The following is a 25,295-nucleotide window of genomic DNA, read 5'->3' on the forward strand; positions in this document are numbered from 1 at the left end:
GCGTTGGAGAACCAGCCCTCTTCTGTACAGGCCAATCAGTAGCTCCTGGGATGTTGGAAAGCCGAAGGGGGCGGTGTGAGGGTGGGGTCTTGGCTTGGATCGCTAGGCACATCGACCAATCGTCCTCGGAAAGGGAAGGCTAAGCCGTGGATTGGCTGGGGTGGAAGGTCTGGGTTTTCGCAGCCCAATGACAGCTCTAGGATGAGGGGGCCGGTCCCCGCCCCGTAGAGCAGATAAGCAGCGGCAGCGGGGGTTGGGGGGCTGTGTGGGGCTCGCTGTGGGGCTGAGGCAGGCAGCCGGGCGGGCCATGGCAGGGGCCGCAGCGGGCGGCAGAGGCGGAGGTGCCTGGGGGCCGGGGCGCGGAGGGTCGGGGGGGCTCCGACGGGGCTGCTCTCCCCCAGCCCCCGCCGGCTCCCCCCGGGCTGGACTGCAGCCGCTCAGGGCCACGATCCCCTTCCAGCTGCAGCAGCCGCACCAGCGCCGGGACGGGGGTGGCCGTGCAGGTGAGCCGGGCCTGGAGCGGGTGCCGTGGGAGGAGCCGTTGGGGGAGGGGGGGCGCGTGACCGGGGGAAGGGGACGGGGAGAAGTGTGAGGGGAAAGTGGATGGGGGCGAGAGAAGAGAAAGGGGGCGTTCAGAGTCTATGAGGGCGGAGGGAGCGAGAGCGAGGAGCCTTGAAACGTGGGGAGCACCGCTGGGACGGAGTGTGCGGGGAGTCGGGTCCCGGAGGTGAGGGGAGGGACCTGGCAGATGGAGGCTGGCTTTGGGGGCGTAACCGAAAAGTGGGCAGAGGTGTCGTGTGGGGTGAGTGGAAGATGCAGGGGGTGGGAGCAAGGCGTGAGGAGGAGTGGCGGGCGGTGGGGGCGCCCCGTGCGGAGGGCTGGCGCTGGGAGCAGGAGTCGGTGGGCGCTGGACGCCTGCACGGGGAGGGGGAGGGGCATGGAGCAGAGCCCCGTGCAGCCATGTGTTACTTCTCCAGCTTGAGTTTGGCCCCAGCATCCCTCTCTACTGCGCTGGAGTTCCATTCTCCACCACTTCACGTGCGCTTGCCTTTATGCCACCTCCTGGAGCTGATTTCTTCTCAGCCCTTTGGAATAAGTTAGTTTAACGGCTTTTACCGTGGTGCAAATGCCACGCTCCCTACATTCTTCTCCCTGTGTCCCAGAAGTTGTATGTTCCCAGATTGTTGACCTGCTTAATATGGCTGTCTCATTCCAACCATCGTTTGTGTGCGAGCGTGTGTGTGTGTGTGTGTGTGTGTGTGTGTGTAGCGGGGAGAGACCTGGGCAGTTTTGCCCCCTGCCTTTCTACTCCCTTCATCCCCCTACCCACCAAGGCTGTTTTGTCCTGGGCATTGCAGCCAACGTGGCAGTGGGGTGAGGGCTACAGTCAAGTGCACGGTGGCAAGTACCCCACTTTCTGAACAGCACTGAAATGGGTTCTTAATAACAGCTTGATGTGGTGGCTGTGGGGAAACTAGGGAGAAGCAAACTTAACCTTGCTTTCATACTCCAATCTGTGACGGATCCCACAAATGCAAGTACTTAGGAACGGGAAAAGGAACCTACTTGCATGAGGAGGTTGGCAATAAGTTGAAAGTGAGGCTTGTATTTGATTCACACCAGATGTGAAAAGATCATTGCACACTTCCAAAGCCGGAGCCTCTACCAAATGTACAAAAGTCATGATCCCTGCCATCTAAACGGTTAATGACATTCTCTAAACCAGAGTCTCTTGAGCTTCTGATGATTACTAAGCCTAGTTACTGCACATCTTCCTGCTTCTGCGGGGCTATTACAGAGTAGTAGCTACTACAGGGCTACTCCTTGCTAGGTAGGAATGGGATTAAGAGGATCTCAGGTAGAAAGCCCCCAAGTCTTTCTGGACTTTTCACTGTATATGTTAGCATCACATCTTGGGATGCAGAAACTTGGTCAAATCCGGTAGCAAGATGGTGACCAAGTAGTAAAAGTATGTTTAGAATCTGGTGGTGCAGAGTAAGGCAATGCCCAGACTAACTCATGCCTATCATGAGTTATAAAGCAAACCACACGACTACAAACCTGTTGGTTTTGTTTGGGCTTCCTTGAAACCCCGGGAAGTTGGTAGAACAAGAACCAGAACCTTAGTCACTTTTAGTGGAAAATAACAGAAAGCCTACCTGTATAGCAGCTGGAAACTGATTAGCAATCATATTTTAAGATCAGTTATTTTGTGTCTACTATAGAACTAATATTAAAAGGACAATTGCTGGTGGATGCTGTGGAAGGGAGAAGAATGTAGGTTTGGATGTCTGGGTTCATTACATGGCCTGCTCCTTTTGTAGAGCCAGAGGCCCTGGGATACTGGTAGAAATGTAGGAAGCTAGAGCTCTGCATAACTTGTCAGGTGATTTAGGGTAAGTTGGGTGGACTCTTGCTTATAGATTGGGCTGATCAATAATGTATCCACTTATTAATATCCCAGAAGCTTTAATAAGGCATTTGCCTAGTTGGTAGTGGGGGGGATTATTTGTAGATTTTCGGTATGGCAGGAGAGGGGAAAAAATAGGAGGAGGAGAGAGTAGCCAGAGCATGTGGCCTTCTTTGTGGCCAGGCATTAGGGGAATGTACCTGGCCTCTGTTTTGGAGGCACATCAGGGCTTTTACATGTTAACTTAAGCCCACGTATGTGTTCACATTATTTCTATTCCTTGGCCTTGGAAAGCACCAGAGGTGGTTTTCTCTAGGACAGTAGAGTATATGGGATAAAAGGAAACCCCTTGTAGTCATAAACCTTTAAGAGAATGGCACTGGGAGCTGGAATGCCTGGGTTTTAAATCCAGGTTCTGCCATTTACTAGTTGTGTGACTTTCAGGAAGTTCTTTCTGTGTCTTAGTTTCCTCGTCTGTGGATAACAATATCTATATCATAAGAATTAAATGAGTTAATAGATAGAAAGTGCTTAAAACGTGCCTGGCACATGAGAAATTTATAAAAGTGTTTACTGCTGCTTATATTATTATTCCCTCTGCTCGCCAACGTGAGAGCACTGTTGGCCAGAGCCCATTGCCTTTTCAGGCTTCAAAGAGCAAACCCAGATTGATCTGAAACCAGTACTACAGGTTTCAGAATTTCAGGGCCTCCTCTTGCATTTTTATTCTCTCATCTTTTAAAATGAGCTTTCTAAATAGAGCTCTGAAACCCAGCTGTTTCAGAGCTGGGTTTGGGCTTCAGGAACAATTAAGTGTCGTCCCTGTTTCTCTTGCCCATCTCAAAGTGATGTAACGCTCAGGGCTGTGCAGTTATCTCCCCACCACACATCCTGCTGTGTTCTTGACAAGACATATTAGACCTTGTGAAAAGGGTTATGGTGTAAAAAGCAGGATTTGCCTTCTGCAACCATTCATCCATAAGGTTTGTCTTTGTGAAATGAGGAATGGCTTCATTTTTATGAGCCTGGGCTAGGAGTGAGGAAGGCTGAAGAGAGTGGAGAGAAAAATGAAAGTCAGCTCTAGAAAAGCTAAGAGCCACTAGTGGGTAATAGAAACCTAAGATAAATTTCTTACTGCAATTCTCCCTTAAATTAAATTCTCTTTTGTGTCTTATGTCACTTAGAGGCTGCTAACTTTTATGCTCTTCCAGGACCATGATGAAGGACAAAATAGGACTAGGAGGTGAATTGTTCTGGGTTCTAGTCCTGCCTATCTTGTTTAGTATGTCTGTATGTTCCTAGGATGAAGATAATGTTAATCTAGCTTTGCAAATTATTTCTTCAGTGGACCAGCCCCACTGGGACCAGCTGGGTGCCAGGGAAGCTAAATGCTGCCTTGGAACCTCCTCTGACCACCAGAACCTTCTTTAACCAGGGATTGGCAGTTATGATCTACAGGCCATATCTGGCCCTGGACCTGTTTTTGTAAATAAAGTTTTATTGGAACCAGCCACACTGCTTCATTTAAATATTGTCTAGGGCTGCTTTTGTGCTGTCGGTGAAGAGTTGTGATAAAGACTGTAGGGCCCACAAAGCCTAAAATATTTACTATATGTCACTTTACAGAAAAGTTTGCCAACTCTTGTCTCAAACAGTATACCTGTTTTTCCTATATAAAGATCAGTTTCAAACTTGTGTAATATAAACCTCAGAAAATTCTAAGGCGGTAAAGAAAATGAACAAGCCTGTAGTCCCACTCATATTTTAAGGCAAAAGAAAAGAGGGTCACCTGCTTCCAGTCAGTTCTCAATCTTTGTAGAACATGGTCATGTGTGAATCCAGCTTCTCCACCCCCATCATTGTCAGGTGATATGTTGGGTAGACATAAGCTAATTTGAATTGACATAAAACCTTAACTGTTAGGCAAATTTGCCCCAACCTGACAGCCCACAACTGCGGTGAACACATTTCACAATCAGATGGAAATTACTTTAGGCTTATCTCCTGTTTTGAATTTTTTTCATTACCTTTTATTTTTCTGAGCAGATTAAGGAGAGCTGGCAGTAGTCATGGTTGCCCTAAAATATTGGCTTCCCCACGGGGACATAAGAAGGGTAGTTTATATCAAATGTCGATTAGGTTCCCCAGGATGGCTGTTTCGTGAATACAAGGCTGCAGTGCTTATATTATTAAATTGTTAAACGCCTTTCTTTGCAATGCTTTGAAAACTTATTTCTTGGGGGATGGGTGTTTAGATAGGTCTGGAACCATAAAAAGGAGGTTGCATATTAGAGTCCCTAAGAGAAAACCCACAGCAAACTAGTCCACATGGCTACTGGTGCCAGAAACAGGCTGGAGATTGGAAGAGAGTTCCAACCTTTCCATGCCAAGGCATCATCTTGCTATAATGAGGCCTGGGGGTGCAGTTAAAACCCTTTAAGAGCTACAATTGCCCTTCTAAAACCTGTGATTGAGGCAGCTTCTGTTTGGGAAGCATTAAAACACCAGACACTTCCTAGCCCAACACTGCTAACTGTTGCTTTTGACAGCTTTGCCAGCACCAGGCACATACATGGTCAGCAAAATACACTGCTGAAGCATCTGACTCTTAAATGTTATCACCAGTGATGACATCCTTGAAACTGGGGGCTAGCTGCTTAACTGCTTTATCTCTTTGGTACCCAAAGGAGTGTGAGTCCATGTGTTCTTCAGTATTTTGGATAGCAAAGGATTATATAGTACGAGAAGGTCTCACTTATATAACATGGAACTAAGAGATCTTAAACCAGTGTCAGAGGGGTGAGAACAACAGTGGGCTGTGATGGCAAGAGGACATTGTTCTCTCACGTTCTAGACATATAGATCTTTAGAAAGTTGGAGGCAGTAATGCAAACCTTTCATAGTGATGGTGCTAATTTAGGTGTTACCACAATGGTTGGTGGGCTTCAATAGCCAAGAGAACACTATGCCTGTATTTTCTGCTGAATTCAGTTTAGTTTGAGTGGTGTGATGGGCATCAGGGCCACACTATTCCTTGATCTTGGAAGAACTGTTAGAGCATCTTCCTCCAGATTCTTAAATGACTCACATAGAGCCTTCCTGCTAAAGGATTCAGACTTTAGGGTGTGGCATGTTCTGAGGGGCAGGTCTGGTTATGGAGTTCTTACTGACACTATCACGTTTGACTCTAGCTGAAGTGTTCTGACTAGACCTGCCTGGGCTTACCCTTACTCCACAGGCAGTTTGGAGCCCTTTTATTTAATTAATTAATTTATTTATTTTTATTTTTATTATTTTTTTGAGACAGAGTCTCACTGTGTCACCCAGGATGAAGTGCAATGGCACGATCTCGGCTCACTGCAACCTCTGCCTCCCAGGTTCAAGCCGTTCTCCTGTTTCAGCCTTTCAAGTAGCTGGGACTACAGGCGCCTACCACCACACCCGGCTAATTTTTGTATTTTTAGTAGAGATGGGGTTTCACCATATTGGCCAGGCTGGTCTCAGACTCCTGACCTTGTGATCCACCTGCCTCGGCCTCCCAAAGTGCTGGGATTACAGGCGTGAGCCACCGCGCCCAGCTTATTTATTTATTTTTTGGAGACAGACTCTTACTCTGTCACCCAGGCTGGAGTGCAATGGCATGATCTTGGCTTACTGCAACCTCCACCTCCAGATTCAAGCATTTCTCCTGCCTCAGCTTCCCAAAAAGCTGGGATTACAGGTGTGCACCACCATGTCCAGCTATTTTTTTTGTATTTTTATTAGAGACGGGGCGGGGGATTTCACCATGTTGGCCAGGCTGGTCTCCAACATCTGACTCAGGTGATCCACCCGCCTTGGCCTCCCAAAGTGCTGGGATTACAGGCGTGAGCCACCACACCTGGCCCTGGAGCCCTTTTAAAGCAATGGAAAGGAAAACCTTATGTGTCACTCCCAGTTCAGAGCAAAGGTAGATGCTCACCAGAGAGTGAGTTAGTGAGAATGGATAGTCTCTTCTTGGGTTAGTAAGCTCTGCCATCCTTTGAGATGCATGTTACCCTTCTTTGTCACAGAAGTGGGAACAGGGAAGAGTGGAAGCAAAGAAAGGATGGGTGGGAAATCTGGTCAGTTTCCCCCTTTGTCTAGGTTCAGTCTTCACAGAGGGCTCCATTATTTGGTTAGCAGGATATGAATTAACCAAACATTAGCCAAATCTACTCACATTATTAGGTCAAAAACAAATCCTGATCTCAGAAAGGGAAGAGTTGTGGATGATATTTGAAATTTCTAAGTTATCTGTGCCCCAGTTTTCTCCAGTTTGTGGAGCTCATGAAGGGGCCGTTGTTGTTGGCAACATCTGGATGGTAGGAGGTTCTCGTAACAGCTGGCTGCTAGTGTTCAGGCTCAGCTCATGGTCCCCACCAAACCTCCTGGTTTGGAAAACTCTGCCTGGCACTGTGCTTTCCCCTCAGGGGCACTACAAAGCTGAATGCCGAGCTTTGCAGTCATTTAAATGCTTCACCTTAGGCCCACATACGCCTTGATCGACCCTTACTGTGTGGGAGCACTACAGCTAATCAAGGATGGCTTTAATGAACTTAAAAGAATGCTATCGAAGTATTTCATAGTAGAAAAAGTTCAAATCCAGGCCCTGAGGGACCTGGAACTGAAGTCCAGGCCATGTGCAGACATTTACCCTGCCCTGCTCAGGCATACAGGTTTGTGGATTTGCTCAGGAGCCCTCGAGAGTTGCTGGGGGAGTGGAGGAGGGATGGAGTGCCTTTAGCTCAGCTCTGCGTACATTAGCAGTTTGAGCTCCCAGCTCCCTAGTAAAAGGGGTGGAGGCTAGGGGAGGCCTGGGAATACTCGGAGGGTTTTGGTTGCTCTGAAGCAGCTGGCCTGTGATCAAGGGTTAAGGAGTTTTCTCTCAGAGACTGCCTGAATGTGGCTTCTTAGAGGATGGATGGTATTTGACAGAACAAAGCTGTAGGTTTGGGGTGCCTCTTCTCTCTCTCTCTTTTTTTGAGGCAGAGTCTCATTCTATATCTCAAGCTGGAGTGCAGTGGCGTGATCTCAGCTCACTGAAACCTCCACGTCTCTGGGTTCAACCAATTCTCCTGCCTTACCCTCCCAAGTAGCTGGGACTACAGATGTGAGCCACCATGCCCAGCTAATTGCTATATTCTTAGTAGAGATGGGGTTTTACCATGTTGGCCAGGCTGGTCTTGAACTCCTGACCTCAAGTGATCCCCCTGCCTTGGCCTCCCAAAGTGCTGGGATTACAGGTGTGAGCCACCGCCCCCAGCCTTTGTCTCTCTCTCTTTTTTTTTTTTTTTTTTTGAGAGATGGGGTCTAGCTCTGTCACCCAGGTTGGAATCCAGTAATGCCATCATAGCTCACCATAGTCTCCTGGGCTCAAGCCATCCACGGGGTGCCTCCTCTCTGACTCTGAGCTCCCTATCCTGTAAACGAAGGATGACTTTTCCAGGGAAGCCATGTTTGTTAGGGGCAGCCTAGTTCACCCCCAGCTCTGCCACTTGAGTCCCTTATCATCTGATCCTAAATGAAGACATGCAGGAGAGCACCAAGATATTACATCCTCAAAGGTCAAAGGAAGGATTAATGTGCAACTCTAAAAGCAGATTGCTAACACATCCATAAGTGAATAAAATATAAATTCAAGCTGGAAGAGGCAAAGAATGAAGAAATACTTAGTGTTTGGTGAGGTTAATTAGAGAAAACTACTGGGATGTTTTGAGAAGGCTTTAAAAAAATTGTCAATATATTATTCTCCCTAAGGTTAAATTAAGTTTTTACTCTCTCCTTTCCTTTCCCTTTCAAAAGTGACATTGTTTCGCCTTGTCTAGTCAGCTATATTCCTTATTTTTCTCAAACCTCTTGAGTCCCTTCTGCCCTATACTGGAAATTGTGTGCCTGCCTTTTTAAGAGTAGGCACCTCATGTTTCAAGTTCAAGTGCAATGGAACTCACCCTGCAGCTTGAACAGATTTGAGTGTTTTTGCAGAGGGAGGGCCAGGGCAGATGGGGAGTGTCATGCTCAATAAATACTTGTTGGATTGAGTTGCTGGGGAGGCAGCAGAGTGGGGAGAGTAAACCACACCTCCCCCAGGCTCACTCAGAATGGTCTTTCCCACTTCTGGTCCCCACATACTGTTTCCCCTCTGTAATACCTCTCTTCAGCTACTTACAAGGCAAAACCCCCCGAAGTGTTAGTATTCTTTCTTTCCTTAAATCACTGGTCGCCTATTCATCCTGGTCATTGGGCTTGAAGCCCAGCTGGTGGCAAAGACGTGGCATTTCCATAGATGTCATTGCTAGGCCTGTAGGTTCTTTTCCCAACACACTTACAGCTAGAGGGTGAGCTTGGGCAGTTACCAGGTCGATCCATGGAAACAGCCAATGTGTAGGATTTTGTTATGATTTTGTTAAAAAGCCAGACTGCCTGGCTTTAGGCTTTGAAGTGGATATGGTGAGAGGCCAAGGAGACCAAGATGAATGCTAGCTGTCTTTTCACTCCAGGTAGATTTGTGCCAACTTCCTAGTAGTGTTCTGTGTAGCAAGGAGATGGAAGAAAACAAAATCTGGATCAGTGGCTTTTCTAGGCCAAGGAGGAGAATTATCTGTTGGCCCTGTGATGGCTTCAGAGGTGTGATCAGGCTGGAAGTGCCTCCTCTCAAGCCAGCCACCATCCTGTGATAGCAGGCACTGCTGTTTCTCCTCCCACCAACCACCAGATAGGGAAGTGCAAGAAAGAGATGCTTGTTATCACTTCACAGGCCCTGGACACTTAACACTGTTGTCCACAGAGTCTCTGTTCCCTGCCTTGAAGGTTGCCAACCATGTGTCTGGTGGCTTAGTGAAAATGACTTTTTTTCTTTTCTTTTTTTTCTTTTTTTTGAGACAGAATTTTACTTTTGTTGCCCAGGCTGGAGAACGATGGTGCCATCTCGGCTCACCGCAAGCTCCACCTCCCAGGTTCAAGCGAGTCTCCTGCCTCAGCCTCCCAAGTAGCTTGGGATTACAGGCATGCACCACTACGCCCAGCCATTTTTGTATTTTTAGTAGAGATGGGGTTTCTTCATGTTGGTCAGGCTGGTCTCGAACTCCCAACCTCAGGTGATCCAACCCCCTCGGCCTCCCAAAGTGCTGGGATTACAGGTGTGAGCCACTGCACCCGACCGAAAATGGCTTTTTTAACCTGCCCAGCTGGGTGTAAGTTTGAACAGAGTGAAAATGTGATTGGGAGCATAGGCAGATTATCTTACCCTCTCTTCCCTCCCCTCCTTCTCCTCTCTACTCCACACTCCCTTCCCTTTAAGAGTTTGCTGTGCTTGGCCGGGTGCGATGTCTCACGCCTGTAATCCCAGCACTTTGGGAGGCCGAGGCGGGCGGATCACGAGGTCAGGAGATCAAGACTATCCTGGCTAACATGGTGAAACCCCATCTCTACTAAAAATACAAAAAATTAGCCGGGTGTGGTGGCGGGCGCCTGTAGTGCCAGCTACTCAGGAGGCTGAGGCAGGAGAATGGCGTGAACCCAGGAGGCGGAGCTTGCAGTGCGCCGAGATGGCGCCACTGCACTCCAGCCTGGGGGACAGAGCAAGACTCCGTCTCAAAAAAAACAGAAAAAAAAAAAAAGAGTTTGCTGTGCTCTGTGCATGTCTGGTCGCCCACGTGGCTTTGGAAAAACCACTCCTGATAACACGTGCGCTCCCTGCCCCACAGCGGCAGGCTGGTGGAAAACTTGCCACACAGCCCCTGTTTGGGGATTGTCTTCTTAACTCCTGCCCATCAGATATGACATAAGCCAGGGGTGGGGTTGGGGTGGAAGTGGATAGCATTTGGCATGATAGAGGGGATGCAGCCAGAGGGCTTTCACAATATGGCATAGTCTGGATTTAGAAACTGGGGAGAGGAGGGCTATATGAACCATGTCCATGGGGGGTGTGCACATCTTAATGCTGAGGGCAGCAGCTGGACTCTTTCTTATTGGAATCTGGGGTAGTTCTGTGTTCACAGAGGTAGACAAAAACAGTTGCTTCTATAGAAAAAAAGAGTCTCTGAATCTCAGCTCTAAAAGGCCCAAAAAATCACCTATATTTTTCATTGAAATGGAGAATATAGATAGCATTAGGTTTTTTGTTTGTTTGTTTTGAGACAGAGTCTCACTCTGTTACCCAGGCTGGAGTGCAGTGGTGCAATCTCTGCTGACTGCAACCTCCACCTCCCAAGTTCAAGTGCTTCTCCTGCCTCAGCTTCCCGAGCAGCTAATTTTTATATTTGTAATAGAAACAAGGTTTCATCATGTTGGCCAGACTGGTCTTGAACTCCTGACCTCAGGTGATCCAACCGCCTCACCCTCTCAAAGTGCTGGGATTACAGGCTTGAGCCACCGTTCCTGGCCTTCATTAGTTTTGACAATATGTTCCATTTGTTTAGGTCTGTGGTGCTTCTGATGGGAACTCTCAACTGTTTTTCATGCATCTTCACAACAGTCCTGCAGGTGCAGGTGGCATTTCATTGTTTTTGCAGATAAGGAAACTGAGGCCCGGAAAGGAAGTACTTGTCTGAGACCAAATGACTAATAAACCCCTTTTGCTTAATTAGGCAAAGGGCATTTCCCACATATGCAGAAAAAGTCCGTTGTGAATTTTGTCTCAGGCTGGCATCCACTGCTACCTGCCCAGCACACCTCCAGCATTTGTTTCTCCTCTGTTTATATATCTGTATTCCAGGAGCAAAGATTCATTTGTTAAGCTAGCAAAAGAGAATTGGGGCTGGGTGTGGTGGCTCACACCTGTAATCCCAGCAGTTTGAGAGGCCGAGGCAGGCAGATCACTTGAGGTCAGGAGTTTGAGACTAGCCTGGCCAACATGGTGAAACCCCATCTCCACTAAAACTACAAAAATTAGCAGGGCATGTTGACACCTGCCTCTAGTCCCAGCTACTCGGGAGGCTAAGGTAGGAGAATCACTTGAGTCCGGAGGCGAAGGTTGCAGTGAGCCAAGACTGTGCCACTGCCCTCCAGCCTGGGTGACATAGCGAGACTGTCTCAGGAAAAAAAAAAAAAAAAAGAATTGGAAACTGGGCTGCAAAGAAGTCTGTTTCTTCCTTTAGCACCCCAAGGTGACTATCCACACCATAAATACTCACTTGGTGTGGGTAGCTGGAAGATGATGGTTACTATTAATACATTATTACATGTGTGATATGGTGGCAGTTTTTGAGTGTTTCCAGCTGGTTTGAGATACACCATTTCCATGAGAATGAGTAGCTAACGAGGGACAGATAGGACATAGGAGGCAAACCAAGTTTTTCTGCCTCTGTGGGGTGGTCATGTTTACTGAGCTTGGGGCAAGGCCATGTTAGGGAGACATGCAAAGATGGATCTTACAGGAAAAGGTTTCTTTCTTATGTGTGATTATGTGAAATCCAGAAAAGCACCCGGGAATACATGTGGGTGATGTGTTCCTATGGCAGGGGCAGGGTAATTGCAAGTGGCATTGTGCCGTGATAATAGCTTAGTTCTCTCTCTAGGGGACCCCTGGTGTAACCATCCCCCTACTTCTAGTGGGAAAGAAGCCTGGGGGGCGCAGGATCTGTCTGAGCATATCTCCCTCTCCTAGCTTTAGGTTAACTGAAAGTGGAGTCATTGTAATGTATGATAGTGCTCTTCTGCGACAGGCATGTGCCCAGTAAGAGAAATAGGAAGGCCTTGAACTCTGGGAGAAAGCTCCATCTAGGGACTACGTATCGTGGAGAATTGACTTCTTAGAGGTTATCTAACCCTCCCAAGTGGATTACAGGCTGCTCTTACCTCCAAAGCAGACTCTGTATAGAATTCTCTCTCTCTCTCTTTTTTTTTTTTTTAATAGAGATGGGGTCTCACTATGTTGCCCAGGCTAGTCTCAAACTCCTGGGCTCAAGTGATCCTCCTTCCTCAGCCTCCCAAAGTGCTGGGATTACAGGCATGAGCCATTGCACTTGGCCTAGAAATCTTTTTTTTTTTTTTGAGACAGAGTCTCACTCTGTTGCCCAGACCAGAGTGCAGCGGTGCAATCTTGGATCACTGCAACCTCCACCTCCCAGGTTCAAGAATTTCTCCTGCCTCAGCCTCCTGAGTAGCTGGGATTACAGGCACCCGCCACCATGCCCGGCTAATTTTTTTGTATTTTTAGTAGAGACAGGGTTTCACCATTACTGGCCAGGCTGGTCTCAAACTCCTGACCCTGTGATCTGCCCATCTCAGCCTCCCAAAGTGCTGGGATTACAGACACGAGCCACTGCGCCTGGCCAGGAAGTCTTTAATATTCTAATAACCATATGCTTGTGTGAAATCTTTTTTTTTTTTTTTGAGACTGAGTCTCGCTCTGTTGCCAGGCTGGAGTACAGTGGCGTGATCTTGTCTCACTGCAACCTTCGCCTTCTGGGTTCAAGCGATTCTCCTGCCTCAGCCTACTGAGTAGCTGGGACTACAGGCACATGCCACCATGCCCAGCTAATTTTTGTATTTCTTAGTAGAAGTGAGGTTTCACCATGTTGGCCAGGATGGTCTTGATCTCGACCTCGTGATCCACCCGCCTGGGCCTCCTAAAGTGCTGGGATTATAGGCGTGAGCCACCATGCCCAGCCTTTTTTTTTTTTTTTTTTTTTTTTTTTTTTTTTTGTAGACAGAGTTTGCTTTTGTTGCTCAGGCTGAGTTCAGTGGCACAGTCTCAGCTCACTGCAACTTCCGCCTCCTGTGTTCAAGCAATTCTTCTGCCTCAGCCTCCCAAGTAGCTGGGATTACAGGCACACACCACCACACCTGGCTAATTTTCGTGTTTTTAGTAGAGACAGGGTTTCACCATGTTGGCCAGGCTGGTTTCAAACTCCTGACCTCAGGTGATCTGCCTGTCTCAGCCTCCCAAAGTGCTGGGATTATAGGCATGAGCCATCGTACCCAGCTGAAACCTTTCTTTCCTAGTTATTTCCCAACCTCACAAGGTAAAATCCCATTACAACAAATATTACAAAAATGCTTCTGTATGATAAAGCTGTTTCCATGGTTCATGTAAATGCTTTGTTGTTTTTTGTGGGGTTTGTTGTTTTAAAAAATACAGTAACTAGCCGGGCGCGGTGGCTCACGCCTGTAATCCCTGCACTTTGGGAGGCTGAGGCGGGCGGATCACGAGGTCAGGAGATCGAGACCATCCTGGCTAACATGGTGAAACCCCGTCTCTACTAAAATACAAAAAATTAGCCAGGCGCGTTTGCTGGCGTCTGTAGTCCCAGCTACTCGGGAGGCTGAGGCAGGAGAATGGCGCGAACCCGGGAGGCGGAGCTTGCAGTGAGCCGAGATGGTGCCACTGCACTCCAGCCTGGGCGACAAAGTGAAGACTCCGCCTCAAAAAAAAAAAAAAAAAAAAAAAATATATATATATATATATAGTAACTAATAATCATATATACCAAGCACTTTTTCTGGTACCTGTGTGTGTAATAGCTCATCTTTTTTTGAGATGGAGTTTTGCTCTTGCCGCCCAGGCTGGAGTGGAATGGCACAATCTCGGCTCACTGCAACCTCTGCCTCCCAGTTTCAAGCAATTCTCCTGCCTCAGCCTCCCGAGTAGCTGAGATTACAGGCACATGCCACCACGCCTGGCTAATTTTTGTATTTTTAGTAGAGACGGAGTTTCACCATGTTAGCCAGGCTGGTCTCGAACTCCTGACCTCAGGTGATCCACCCGCCTCGGCCTCCCAAAGTGCTGGGATTACAGTCGTGAGCCACCACGCCCAGCCAATAATAGCTCATCTCTAAAGCAGGAACACCTGAGTGCTTGCTGTTTGCATAGTAGACAAAGAAAAAGGAACAGAGCCGTGGAACCATCACGAAATAGCCATGCCTCCTTCGCTTCCTCTTCATCTTGATCCTTCCCTCCTCCAGTAGTTCCCTGTTCTTTTCAAATAGAACACCACACAAAAACCCAGTGAAGGAAAGTGCATGTGTGTGCGTGTGAGTCTGAATATGAGTGTGTGTCTCGCATGTGGACATGTGGGTGTGTTTGAGCATGTGTAAGAAAAAGTACATGTGAAGAAAGCAGACAGTAAAGCAAATGGGGCAGCTGTTACAATAGGCAAATCTGTGTAAAGATTATATGGGTGTTCTATGTACTATTCTTACTCTTGCATCTATAAATTTGAAGTTATTTCCAAATAAGATACTTAACACATGGATATATGTGAGACCAATTTGACTCCACTAGGAGTTCTCTGGAATGGAAATTTTCTTCTACATCCTGATAACATATCTTACTCTCCCCATTTAACAGATGGAACAACTGACACTCAGAGAAGTTAAGTGATCTATCTGAGTTCACATAGCACATGGGGCGGAGGCAGTATGTAGGCTCAGGTATTGACCATTATAGTAGGCCACTTCTTAGGAAACCATAGCTGGTCCTTACTACTCTGGCTGGACCAGGTTGGCATCAGATTCTGAGAGCTGATTGGGTGCCCGCTGCTGTGTGTCCCAGCCCAGTCCATGCCCCCCATTGACCCAGCAGTGGAGTCAGTGTTGACCCAGCAATGGAGTCAGCAGGGTTGCAGCTGTCTGCTGAAGCACACTGAGCATATTCAGAATGGCCAGGAACCTTCTAGAGAAACTGCTTCCTTACGCTAAGAAACACTGTCACTGTGCTCTGCCCTCAACTCTCTTCCTTTTTTTTTTTTTTTTTGAGACGGAGTCTTGCTCTGTCACCAGGCTGGAGTGCAGTGGCGCAATCTTGGCTCACTGCAACTTCGCCTCCCGGGTTCAAGCAATTCCCCTGCCTCAGCCTCTCGAGTAGCTGAGACTACAGGTGTGTGCCACCACGCCCGGCTAATTTTTTGTGTATTTTAGTAGAGATGAGGTTTCACCATGTTGGCCAGGATGGTCTTGATCTCCTGACCTTGTGATCCACCCACCTTGCCCTCCCAGAGTGCTGAGATTACAGGAGTGAGCCACCGCACCCAGCCTTCATTTCTTAAAATACATGAAACCGGAAGGCCCTGCTGTGCCAGAGCCATGGGGGACTATTACCTCATTTATATAGTTGAGATCTGAGGGAAAAAGGAGTGGGTTTGGTTTACAAAGTGATGCCAGGTATAGGCCTAGGCCAGACAGCTTTCCTCTGCTATGTACCAGTCGATTGGTTGTACCCATTGCCTTGTGAGTGAGCAGGTTGCATGGTTCAGTGCAGCACATTGTATCAAGTAGATCAGGAGTTACAACTTCATGCACAAAGAGATGGCTCATTTTTAGTCAGTGAAAACCTTTCATTAACCACAGGGCCCAAGGAGGGGTGGATCTGGTAATCATTGCTAAGCAGACAGAGCTAGAGGTTCAGACACTGCCGCTTGTGTGCGGGCCCCTTTCCTCTCACACCAAACCACATGTTATGCATCTGTTTGTGCTCCTTGAAGGCCCTTGAATTATTCTTGTCATTTTTGCTTACTGATGTTTTCCCCCAGCTGCCAGAGTTGGGGGTAAGTGAATGAATATGTCCCACTCGAATTCTTAACATAGAGAAAACATTTTCCTGAAAATCTTTAGTTTTAGAATGCATCCTTTATCTGAAATGCCTACCTGTAGCTACCTTAGACTTAATAAATCCTGACCATGGTTAAGTTGTCATCAAAGGATTTTTTTTCAGGGGCCCAGCTAGTTGTATGAAATAGATCCATGAGCACTTACTATATTGTTACTGCAGCTTATATACTTAGATTGTTTGTCCTTAGGCAGTGATGAAGTTATACACCTTGCCCCCACCGTTCTCTGATTCCTCAGGCTCTTTCCCTCCCCTAACGTAAGTGCCCAGTAGTTGACAACCAGAATCAGGGCAAGATGCAGGAGGATGAGAAGGGGCTGCACCCAAATTCCTGTTGGGTTGTCTGAAGCTTAGAGGTCTGTGTTGGAGCTGCTGTGCAAGTGGCAATGCTGTCTGCTCAGAGAGGACTATGATAACTGAGCCTGGACCTTCTAATTCTTAGAGGTTTGGTTAGGACTTACTGGTAATCAATGTCCCAGTGTTTCCCTGGATCAATTTTGTTTTTGCTTCATGAGGATAAGCCTTTTTACTTGAGTTATAAAAGAAGGTGACATTACTGTTAAGCATTCCTGATCTCAGAACAGATCCAAAACCCATCGTATACAGGGGAAGAGGGTATAACTTACCTTCCGGTGGTGTTGCCACCCACTCCTCTGCCTCTGGAAGCACAGGAGAGGCGACCTCATAAGCACCCTTCTGATATGAAGCCATCAGCATATATTGAGGGTAGGAGGAATCTTTCCAGTGTGATATCTTCAACACTCTTTCTGGAAGGGCCATCTAATCTTGCTTTTCAGACTAGGTTTACCCTGGAGGCACTACATAACCTTTGGGCTTCCTTAGGAAATCTGAACAACTAGCAAGACTAGGGCTTCAAAGCAGGGTCTGCCCTGGAATGTTGCCCAATGCACTCTGGGGTTCTTTCACAGCTAGAGCTCAGCATGGGAATTTGCTACTGATTTGAGGTTTGTTCCAAAATATCAGGGCCCAGGTAAGGAATCACTAGATGGGATGTTGTGGTCTCTAAGGTAATCTCCCTTTTTTGAAGCTGGGGGCATGAAGTAGATAGAGCTTGACTACAGAGTTGGAGATGATCAGAGAATAATTTCTGCAAGTGGGTTGAGATGGTTCACACAAATTTTCAAGGATGCGGGGGTTGAGAAGAATAACCCTACTAGGGTCTTTGATCCTGAAGGCAGAGCAAATTCTGTTACTGTGACCTTCCTGGCCCTGAGGAACTTCAATAATTGTTCCTTATGAGTGCCCCCCAGCTTCCTCCCCATAGCCCAGAGCAAAATGAATCAGTCAGGGTTAGGAGCAGAGGGTCCTGACAGAGTCCAACCTAGTGAGCTGTAGCGAGAGAGCAAACCTCCCCTCTGAGTGTTCATGTCTACTTGATGGTTACTCCCAGCTTGCCCAGTCATGTGACCAGATGTCTGCTTGTGGCTAGCCACAGGTAAACTGAGTGCTATTTATATTCTCCTGCTTGGTGAAGGAGGTGGGAGAGATCATCTGGGAGCCCACAACACAGCTGTTTGATCAGCCTAGGTAAGGCAAATCTCCCTTTGACTTTGTGCCTTTTTTTTTTATTTCCCCCTACTTATCTTGCCCCAGATAATAGCATGGGTTCTGAGCTTTCAATTTAGCTGATTGGTCAGTAGCCATCTCTTATTTACCCTTTAATAGTTGGGGAATTCTAGAACTAGAGGAGGCCCAAACTCATCTGGGTACAGTCTCCTGTCTTCAAGGGTAAATACTGAGACAGGTGGGGATGTGTAATTATCTCTTCCTGAGACTGTTCAGAGGCAGAGTCTAGCCACCCTCATTCAACCTTTTATCTATCTAGCTAGACTCTCTCTTATTCTAACTAAAGCCATTTTACTGTCCTTTATGTTTGCACCCGCAAGGAAGACTACTGATAAATTCTAATTCATTTTGCTTCCCCCCTGGGATCAAGCTACCCTCCATTTAGCCATTTTTACCTCTCTCTCTGGGATCTCACTGGTTTCTGCATTCCTTTTGAAGAGCAATCATGACAAACGGTTGCCGAGGGACCACTTGGCTGTGTATATCTGAGGTTATATCCTACTCCAGCCATGTTTCTGGACTTATAGGAAGCTCTTAATTCTGCCTATAGTCTTAGTCTTGCTCCTGGGATGACATGACACTTCTTAATTTAGTTTAGTATCTTGATTCTACCTTGTATTAACTTACATCTTGTGAGTTTCGGTTCCTTGCCTCAGCCTTATCCATGCTTTTATTTCTTGCCTACCTTCAATCCCCCAAATTAGAAGTCCAGTGACCCAGTTGAATTTGGCTATAACCTGCCAATGTTGAAACGCTAAAGGGTTTAGGTCCTTGCTGAGGAGTGAATTGAATTTGTCTTCCTCAATGAAGCCAGTATTTTTTTTCTTACAACTTTATTTTGGAAAATTTCAAACCTACAGAAAAGTTAGAAGCACAATGTCTACCTATTTATCTTTCACCTAGACCCACTGATAACTTTTGCCACAATGGTCTCATCTCTCTTTTCTCTTTCTGTTTATATATATGTGTGTCTAGACATACCCACATATGCACGTATGTACATCCATATGCACTTTTTTGGGTGCACAATTTGACAGTAAGTTGCAATTATCATGACATTTGTCACCTCATAACAGTGGCATCTGAGAATAAAAACATCCTTTTCCATAATCGTAATACCATCATTATACGTAATGAAATGACATCATCTATTAGGTTGGTGCAAAAGTAATTGTGGCTTTGCCAAAGGCAGAAATGGACTAGAGATGTCATCTAGTCCATTTTCAAATTTTCCCTTTGATGGTTCTTGTTTTTGATCAGAACCCAGCCAAAGTCCCCTTTTGGTTATGTCTGTTTTAAAAGTCTCTCAATCTGGAACTACTTCCCACTCCTGTTTCTTGTTTTGTTGTATTTATTTTTTATGACTAACATTTTGAAAAGTGAGCATCAGTTGTCTCTAGTTGTCCCACACTGGATTTTTCTGTTTCCTCATGGTGTATCTAACTTGCTCCTATATCCCATGTATTTCCTGTAAATGGGAAGTTAGATCTGGGACCTGATTAGATTCAGGTTAAACATTTCTGACAAGAACATCTCATGGGTAAAGCTATGTACTTCATAAAATGTCACTTTAGGCGATACATAATGCCAGAATGTCCACTGCTAGTCAGGCTCAGTTGGATCACTTGAGGTGGTATGGTAGCCCCCAGGCTATAAAAGTACATTATTCTCTTTGTAAGTGGTTTCTGGGGTAATACTTTGGGATTATATAAATCTTCTGTTTCCTATGACCTTTGACCCAGCAGTGTTGGCATCTATTGAGAACTCTTCCTGATAGAGATATTACTCTGGGAGTTGTATAAAGCCAGTTCTGAATTAACACTAATAGATGTGAGTGTTGACATGAGCAGTTCAAAAGAAGAATACCCAAAAAATTGTCTTTTGGCCTTTGAAATCACTGGAGGGACGGCAACAAAATGGGACCATCAAATTCTGTCAATGTTTGTAGGTTTTTAACTTGAGTATCAGTTGCTAAAACATATACCATCAGCCCTCTGCATCTGTGGGTTCTGCATCTGTGGGTACTACCAACTGAGTATCAAAAATACTTGGACAAAATTGTACAGACTTAATTTTTCTTGTTATTTCTTTTTTCTTTCTTTTTTTTTTTCTTTTCTTTTCTTTTTGAGACAGAGTCTGGCTCTGTCACCCAGGCTGGAGTGCAGTGATGCGATCACAGCTCACTGCAGCTTTGACTTCCTTGACTCAAGCAATCCTCCCACCTCAGCCTCCAGAGTAGCTAGCCCTGTAAGCACATACCATCACACCTGGTTAATTTTTAAAATTTTTTGTAGAGACATGGTTTCTTTATGTTGCCCAGGCTGGTCTCAAACTCCTGGACTCAAGTGATCCTCCTGCCCCAGTCTCCCAAAGTGCGGGATGACAGGTGTGAGCCACCATGCCTGGTTTCTTGTCATTATTTCTTAATACAGTATGACAACTATTTATATAGCATTTACATTATATTAGGTATTATAAGTAATCTAGCGATAAAGTGTGAGATTGCAGGGAGGCCGGGCAAGGTGGCTCACACCTATAATCCCAGCACTTTGGGAGGCTAAAGCACAAGAATCGCTTGAGCCCAGGAGTTCGAGACCAGCCTAGGCAACATAGAGAGATCCTGTCTCTACGAAAAAATTTAAAAGTTAGCTAGGCAAAGTAGTTTGCACCTGTTGTCCCAGCTACCCAGGAGGCTCAGGTGGGTCATGCCTGTAATCCCAGCACTTTGCAAGGCCAAGGAGGGAGAATCACTTGAGCCCAGGACCTTGAGGTTGCAGTGAACTGTGATCATGCCACTGCATACCAGCCTGGGCAACAGAGCAAAACCCCGAATCAGAAGAAAAATAAATAAACAAATAATAAAGTATATGGGAGGATGTGCTTAGTCCATATGCAAATACTGCACTGTTTTATATGAAGGACTTGAGCATCCATAGCTTTTGGTATCTGCAGGAGGTCCTGAAACCAATCCTCCACGGATGCCGAGTGATGACTGTATGCTGCTGTCTGGCAGTTTAAGTCAGGGAGAAGGCAAGCTGAATGGAGCCAAAAATAAGTCATGGTTTGTTCATAAAGCAGAAATTATTTTGATTATCTCAAAGTTATCTCTAATCCTGTTCTGATTTCATTTTCCTTCTTTCACTTGCTTTCTACCTTCCTCACTAGAAAAGGGACCCCCCCCACACCTTTTTTTTTTTTAAAGACAGGGTCTCACTGTCACCCAGACTGGAGTGCAGTGGCATAATCATAGCTCACTGCAGCCTCAACCTCTCGGGCTCAAGGAATCCTCCCAACCTCAGCCTCCCCAGTATCTGGGACTACAGGCATGTCATGCCCCCATGCCAGCTAATAAAAATTTTTTTCTTTTTTGTTTTTCTTTTCTCTTTTCTTTATTTTTTTTGAAACGGAGTCTCACTCTGTGCCCAGGCTGGAGTGCAGTGGCGCAATCTCGGCTCACTGCAAGCCCCGCCTCCCGGGTTCACGCCATTCTTCTGCCTCAGCCCCCCGAGTAGCTGGGTCTACAGGTGCCCGCCACCACGCCTGGCTAATTTTTTTGTATTTTTAGTAGAGACGGGCTTTCACTGTGTTAGCCAGAATGGTCTCGAGCTCCTGACCTCGTGATCTGCCTGCCTTGACCTCCCAAAGTGCTGGGATTACAGGCGTGAGCCGCCGCGCCCAGCCTATTTTTTCTTTTTTGTAGAGGTGGAGTCTCGCTATGTTGCCCAGGCTGGTCTCAAGCTCCTGGACTCAAGTGATTCTCCTGTCTTGGCCTCCCAAAGTGCTGGACTTACTGGTAGGAGCCACCACACCTGGCCAATCCCTCATTTAAAAATTGTCTTCCTACCTTGGCCCACCCAACATGCCCAGTGGGTATACTAGTGTTCCGGAGACCCAGGTGTGATCATCCTGTTTCCAGCAAGGGAAAGGAATAGAACCCTTCCAACCCATGGAATAGTTCCTGAACCAAGGGTGCCAGGAGGTCGTGACATAGTTGCGTCTGACAACAAAACACAGGGTAGGAAATGTACTTTCAGAAATCTTCTGTTTGGGTAATAAAAGGTCTCAGTTTGCTCTGTGACCTTGGAGAAATCAGTTCACCTGTCTGCAGGGGGGTGTGTCATAGGCCCTGCATCACCTTGGAAGCTCAACTCCCTCATCCATAAGAGAATCCGTGAGCTTGTGGGGGTGCACATATCCAGAACAGAAATCAGAGTACAGTTTCAATCATAGTTGTCCTTTTGTAGGATTTTTTTTGTCTTTGAACTTCCCTAATCTTTGTTTTTCCTTCACCTTACTTAAAACACTACCTAGGAGCTGACTGGGCTTCATGATTTCTTTCCCACTTGATGGGAATCAGATTCCTGTGAGAAGTGAAGATATGAAGGGTTTATGCCTGTCCTTTGAGTTTAAAATAGCCATCCAGGAATCCATCACTCCCAAATAACCGTGGAGTAAGGATTTTTTTTTTTTTTTTTTTTTTTTTTTTTTTTTTTTTTTTTTAGAGATAGGGGGCTAGGCTATGTGCTATTTATGCTATTCTTGCAAAGGCCATGGAGATCCCAAAGGAAAGTATGTTCCAATCTGTAACTGCTAGTGTTTTGTTTTTAAAATGTTGAAATCCTACAGAACTCCTCTTCAGAGAATTCAGATAAAAGGTGAAAAGTTCACACCACTTCCTTTTCTTCTAACTGCAGCTTCTTAAGAATTGAACAAATGTCTAAGTAACTGCTGTCTACTCTTTTTATATACACACATAGACTTTGGGTTCACCCTTTTTCTCCTTGCTGTTACAAAGAACCAATGTATTCCTTATTTTTTTTCCCACAATGACATCTCCAGAAGGGTTTCTCTTGGCCTGTCTCTCCAGCTGCCTACAGATGTCGTCTGCATCTTGGGAAGTTGGACATACAGCCAGAAATGCTTTCAATGGCTCTCACTTAAGCTGTACACTTAAATATGGAGTCAGTAATTGAGAGCCTGGCTGAGAAGTTTTTCATGTGTGTATAAATATCGTCACTCTTTTTTTTATTTGGGGTAGTCTTATTGGTAGGGATAACATGGGGTGTTACCATTTTTCTTCTTTCTTTCTAATGTAGTTTCTTTAGTTGCTTCTACTTGTTAAGGATAGCTATTGAAAGAAGTGTTGTTGAAAGAAGTGTTTGGAGCTCCAGATTTAATTTTTTCAGCTGGGATGGATGGGGTCTCCTTGGGCTTTCCAAGGAGGGCTTCTAACTCTTGTACAGTCATATTGGAAATTTCAGTTTCACCACAACTTCCCCACAAACCCACCTATCCCTAGTTAAGCAGTTAAGCAGCACTGGACCACAGGGAGCTCAGAAGATGGCCTGCCCTGTTTAATCCCAACAAATGTGCTGAAATAGAAAAATAATCCCTGTGAAGCTGCTAGGAGGAACTTCCCCTGCTTACTGCAAATCTGTTATTGGGGAAATGTTTAGAAATTCTGAATCTCTATTTTACTTTGTTCTTCTACTCCAGATTAACATTTCCCTCTAACAGAAATGCTGCATCACAACTAGGACAGGACAGGACAGGACAGGACAGGATCTGTCTAACCATGCTGCTCTGACCCTGCCTGCTTCTCCTCCTTAAGTGAAGATCACTGACTGAAAAAAAAAACAGGTTGTACACAAGCATGTGTAATATGACCTCATTTTACTAAAAATACATATGCAGGCTCGTGCATGGAGAGAGATCAGGATTGGTGAGCACAGTGGTGATCTCTGAGTGGGGGCATGCATAGTTGGTCATTTTCAGTTTTTGTTTATCTGCATTTTCTTCTTTCTTCTAACATGTGTGTAGTTTCTCTTATTATAATAAGAGTTGTTTTCTCTTTAAGGGGAGAGGTGAGATCAAAAAAATGAAAATAAAAAATAAAAACAAAAAACAGGGGAAATGAGAAGACTGTGCTAATAATGCTTCAAGTTTTGATGCCATGAGAAAATGACTCATAGCTTGTTTGTTGAACCAGCTAGTTGTTGAGTTTTTGCCATGTGTAAGATCTCATTGGCTGCCTCTCTCATTTTCCTTCTGTAGTCCTTCTTGGGTATTTTGGGATGACTACGATGGGTGGAGAGTAGCCTTGTCTCTATTTCACAGGCTTTTCTCTCCTATATCACCTCAAAGATAGTGAAATAAGTAGAGCATGCCCCCTAGATGCCCAGCCAGAACCCACTGGTCAGGGGCTTGTTTCCCCTTGTAAATTGCTAAGCCTCTACCCCACAGTCTATCTCTGGTCACGCTGAGAAGAGCGTCGTGCCTGGTAGCCTGGCACTCAGAGATCAGTTGCATCAGCCTTGCTCACTTCAATCTCATCAGCAGGTTCCTGTCTTACTCCTCCAGTGTTTATCACAGACAGATGGCTCGTAGTGAGTGCTCAAAATCTGCTTACCAAGGGCATCAGTCTTCTGCAGTGTGCCTGGCCCATCATTTGCTCATTGTCTTATCTGTCATTTGTGTGCCTTCTTCCGTGTTGACTTTCCTCCAACAGGCAGATACTTGACCGCTGGCCCTCTCCACTTATATAGCTCCCTCTCCCTAAAGCCATACTAGTGTAGCAGTTGGGAGACAGGACCAAGTGGCTCTGGAAGATAGCACCTAAGGCTTCTTATCTCCTGTGTGTGCTGTTTTGTTTTGTTTTTTCCATTTGCCGTTGCCCAAGAACCAAAGCATCCGCCACTGCTCAGCTGCATGGTGAAATGGCCTGGCTTGGTGCCAGGGTGCTTCACCAGGTGGTTGGGCCGTGGAGGCTGCTGCATGCGATGGGCTGATAATACCCCACGGTGCTGTAAACAGGACACTCCACCCTCCTGCAACCACCCAGCTAGTGCCCCAACAGCCTGCTGCTTTGTCATGGCCTGTCATGATATGGGCTTCTCTTCTCTGATAGGGAAGCCTATTGTCATATTTCCCTCCCCTATTTCCTAAATCTGAGAGGGGTACTTTCCAGAAATGAAACCAGTTCATCTTCCAACCACAAGCAACCGTTGTGACTTCTCAATGCTGCTTCTCCTTTAACAATAATCACACAAGTGCAGGGCAGAACCCGATGCCCAGATCTTTCCGGTATGCCCATGGAGGATAAACCCAAGAGCCTCTATCTCAACTAGGCTCACCTAGAAGATTTCTTAGGGGACGTTCCCTATTGAGGTCAATCTCATTGGGCAGCAGAACTTAAGTGTTGACCTGAAGCTGCTGATGCCCCAGTCTGCAAGCAGCTTTATATTCTACCCTGCATCACTTATTCCTGGGTTGGACAGTCACTAATAAAGGAAAGGGCTTTGACATTAAAAATGGGCATCTTCCCAGGGGCCCAGGAGAGTGTAGGTCTATGGATACAGGGTCTAGGGCTTACTCTGCATGTCTTTGGGTAGTCTCCTCTTTCCGGACTCCTTCACCTACACCTTCAATCCTAAAGGACATTAATTGATTTGACATAATCTAACTAAGGCTTCAAAGTGCATTTGCATCTCTTCATTTCTTTACAACATCCCTCAGAGGTAACTTAGGCCAGGACTATGCCAGAGGGAGAGCAAGCCCAGTGAGGTTGGGTGGCATTGGCTGTAGTCAGACCTACCCTCCCCACCTCTTAGCTCCTACTAGATATCCAGGGGGGACATGCTGCATCAGCCTGCAGCCCCTTCAAGGATGGCACAAGACATGTCAGTGTTTCATTTTGGCTTTGGTTTGTGTTGCATTTGGGGGAAACTGACA

The 25,295-nt window shown here is 46.2% G+C and overlaps 2 protein-coding genes across 7 annotated transcripts in view; both read left to right on the forward strand.

Moving 5' to 3' along the window:
• The window catches only part of PHB1 (prohibitin 1), a 444,080-nt gene that overhangs the window by 85,408 nt on the left and 333,377 nt on the right, over window positions 1-25,295 (forward strand). The gene's annotated exons all lie outside the window — the stretch shown is intronic.
• Window positions 1-25,295, forward strand: part of FAM117A (family with sequence similarity 117 member A) — an 81,317-nt gene that overhangs the window by 25,979 nt on the left and 30,043 nt on the right. For 2 of the 6 annotated variants that reach the window (XM_050765663.1, XM_050765666.1), the window contains exon 1: window positions 264-503. The exons of 1 other annotated variant lie outside the window; for it this stretch is intronic. In XM_050765663.1, the coding sequence (XP_050621620.1) occupies window positions 308-503 (196 nt within the window). In that variant the 5' untranslated portion in view covers window positions 264-307. Of the gene's footprint in view, window positions 1-244; window positions 504-25,295 lie in introns of those variants that run through there. 3 more of the 6 variants (XM_050765664.1, XM_050765665.1, XM_050765667.1) reach the window with 3 other exon arrangements.

This window comes from Macaca thibetana, chromosome 16 (genome assembly GCF_024542745.1).
Source record: "Macaca thibetana thibetana isolate TM-01 chromosome 16, ASM2454274v1, whole genome shotgun sequence".
Lineage (NCBI taxonomy): Eukaryota > Metazoa > Chordata > Mammalia > Primates > Cercopithecidae > Macaca > Macaca thibetana.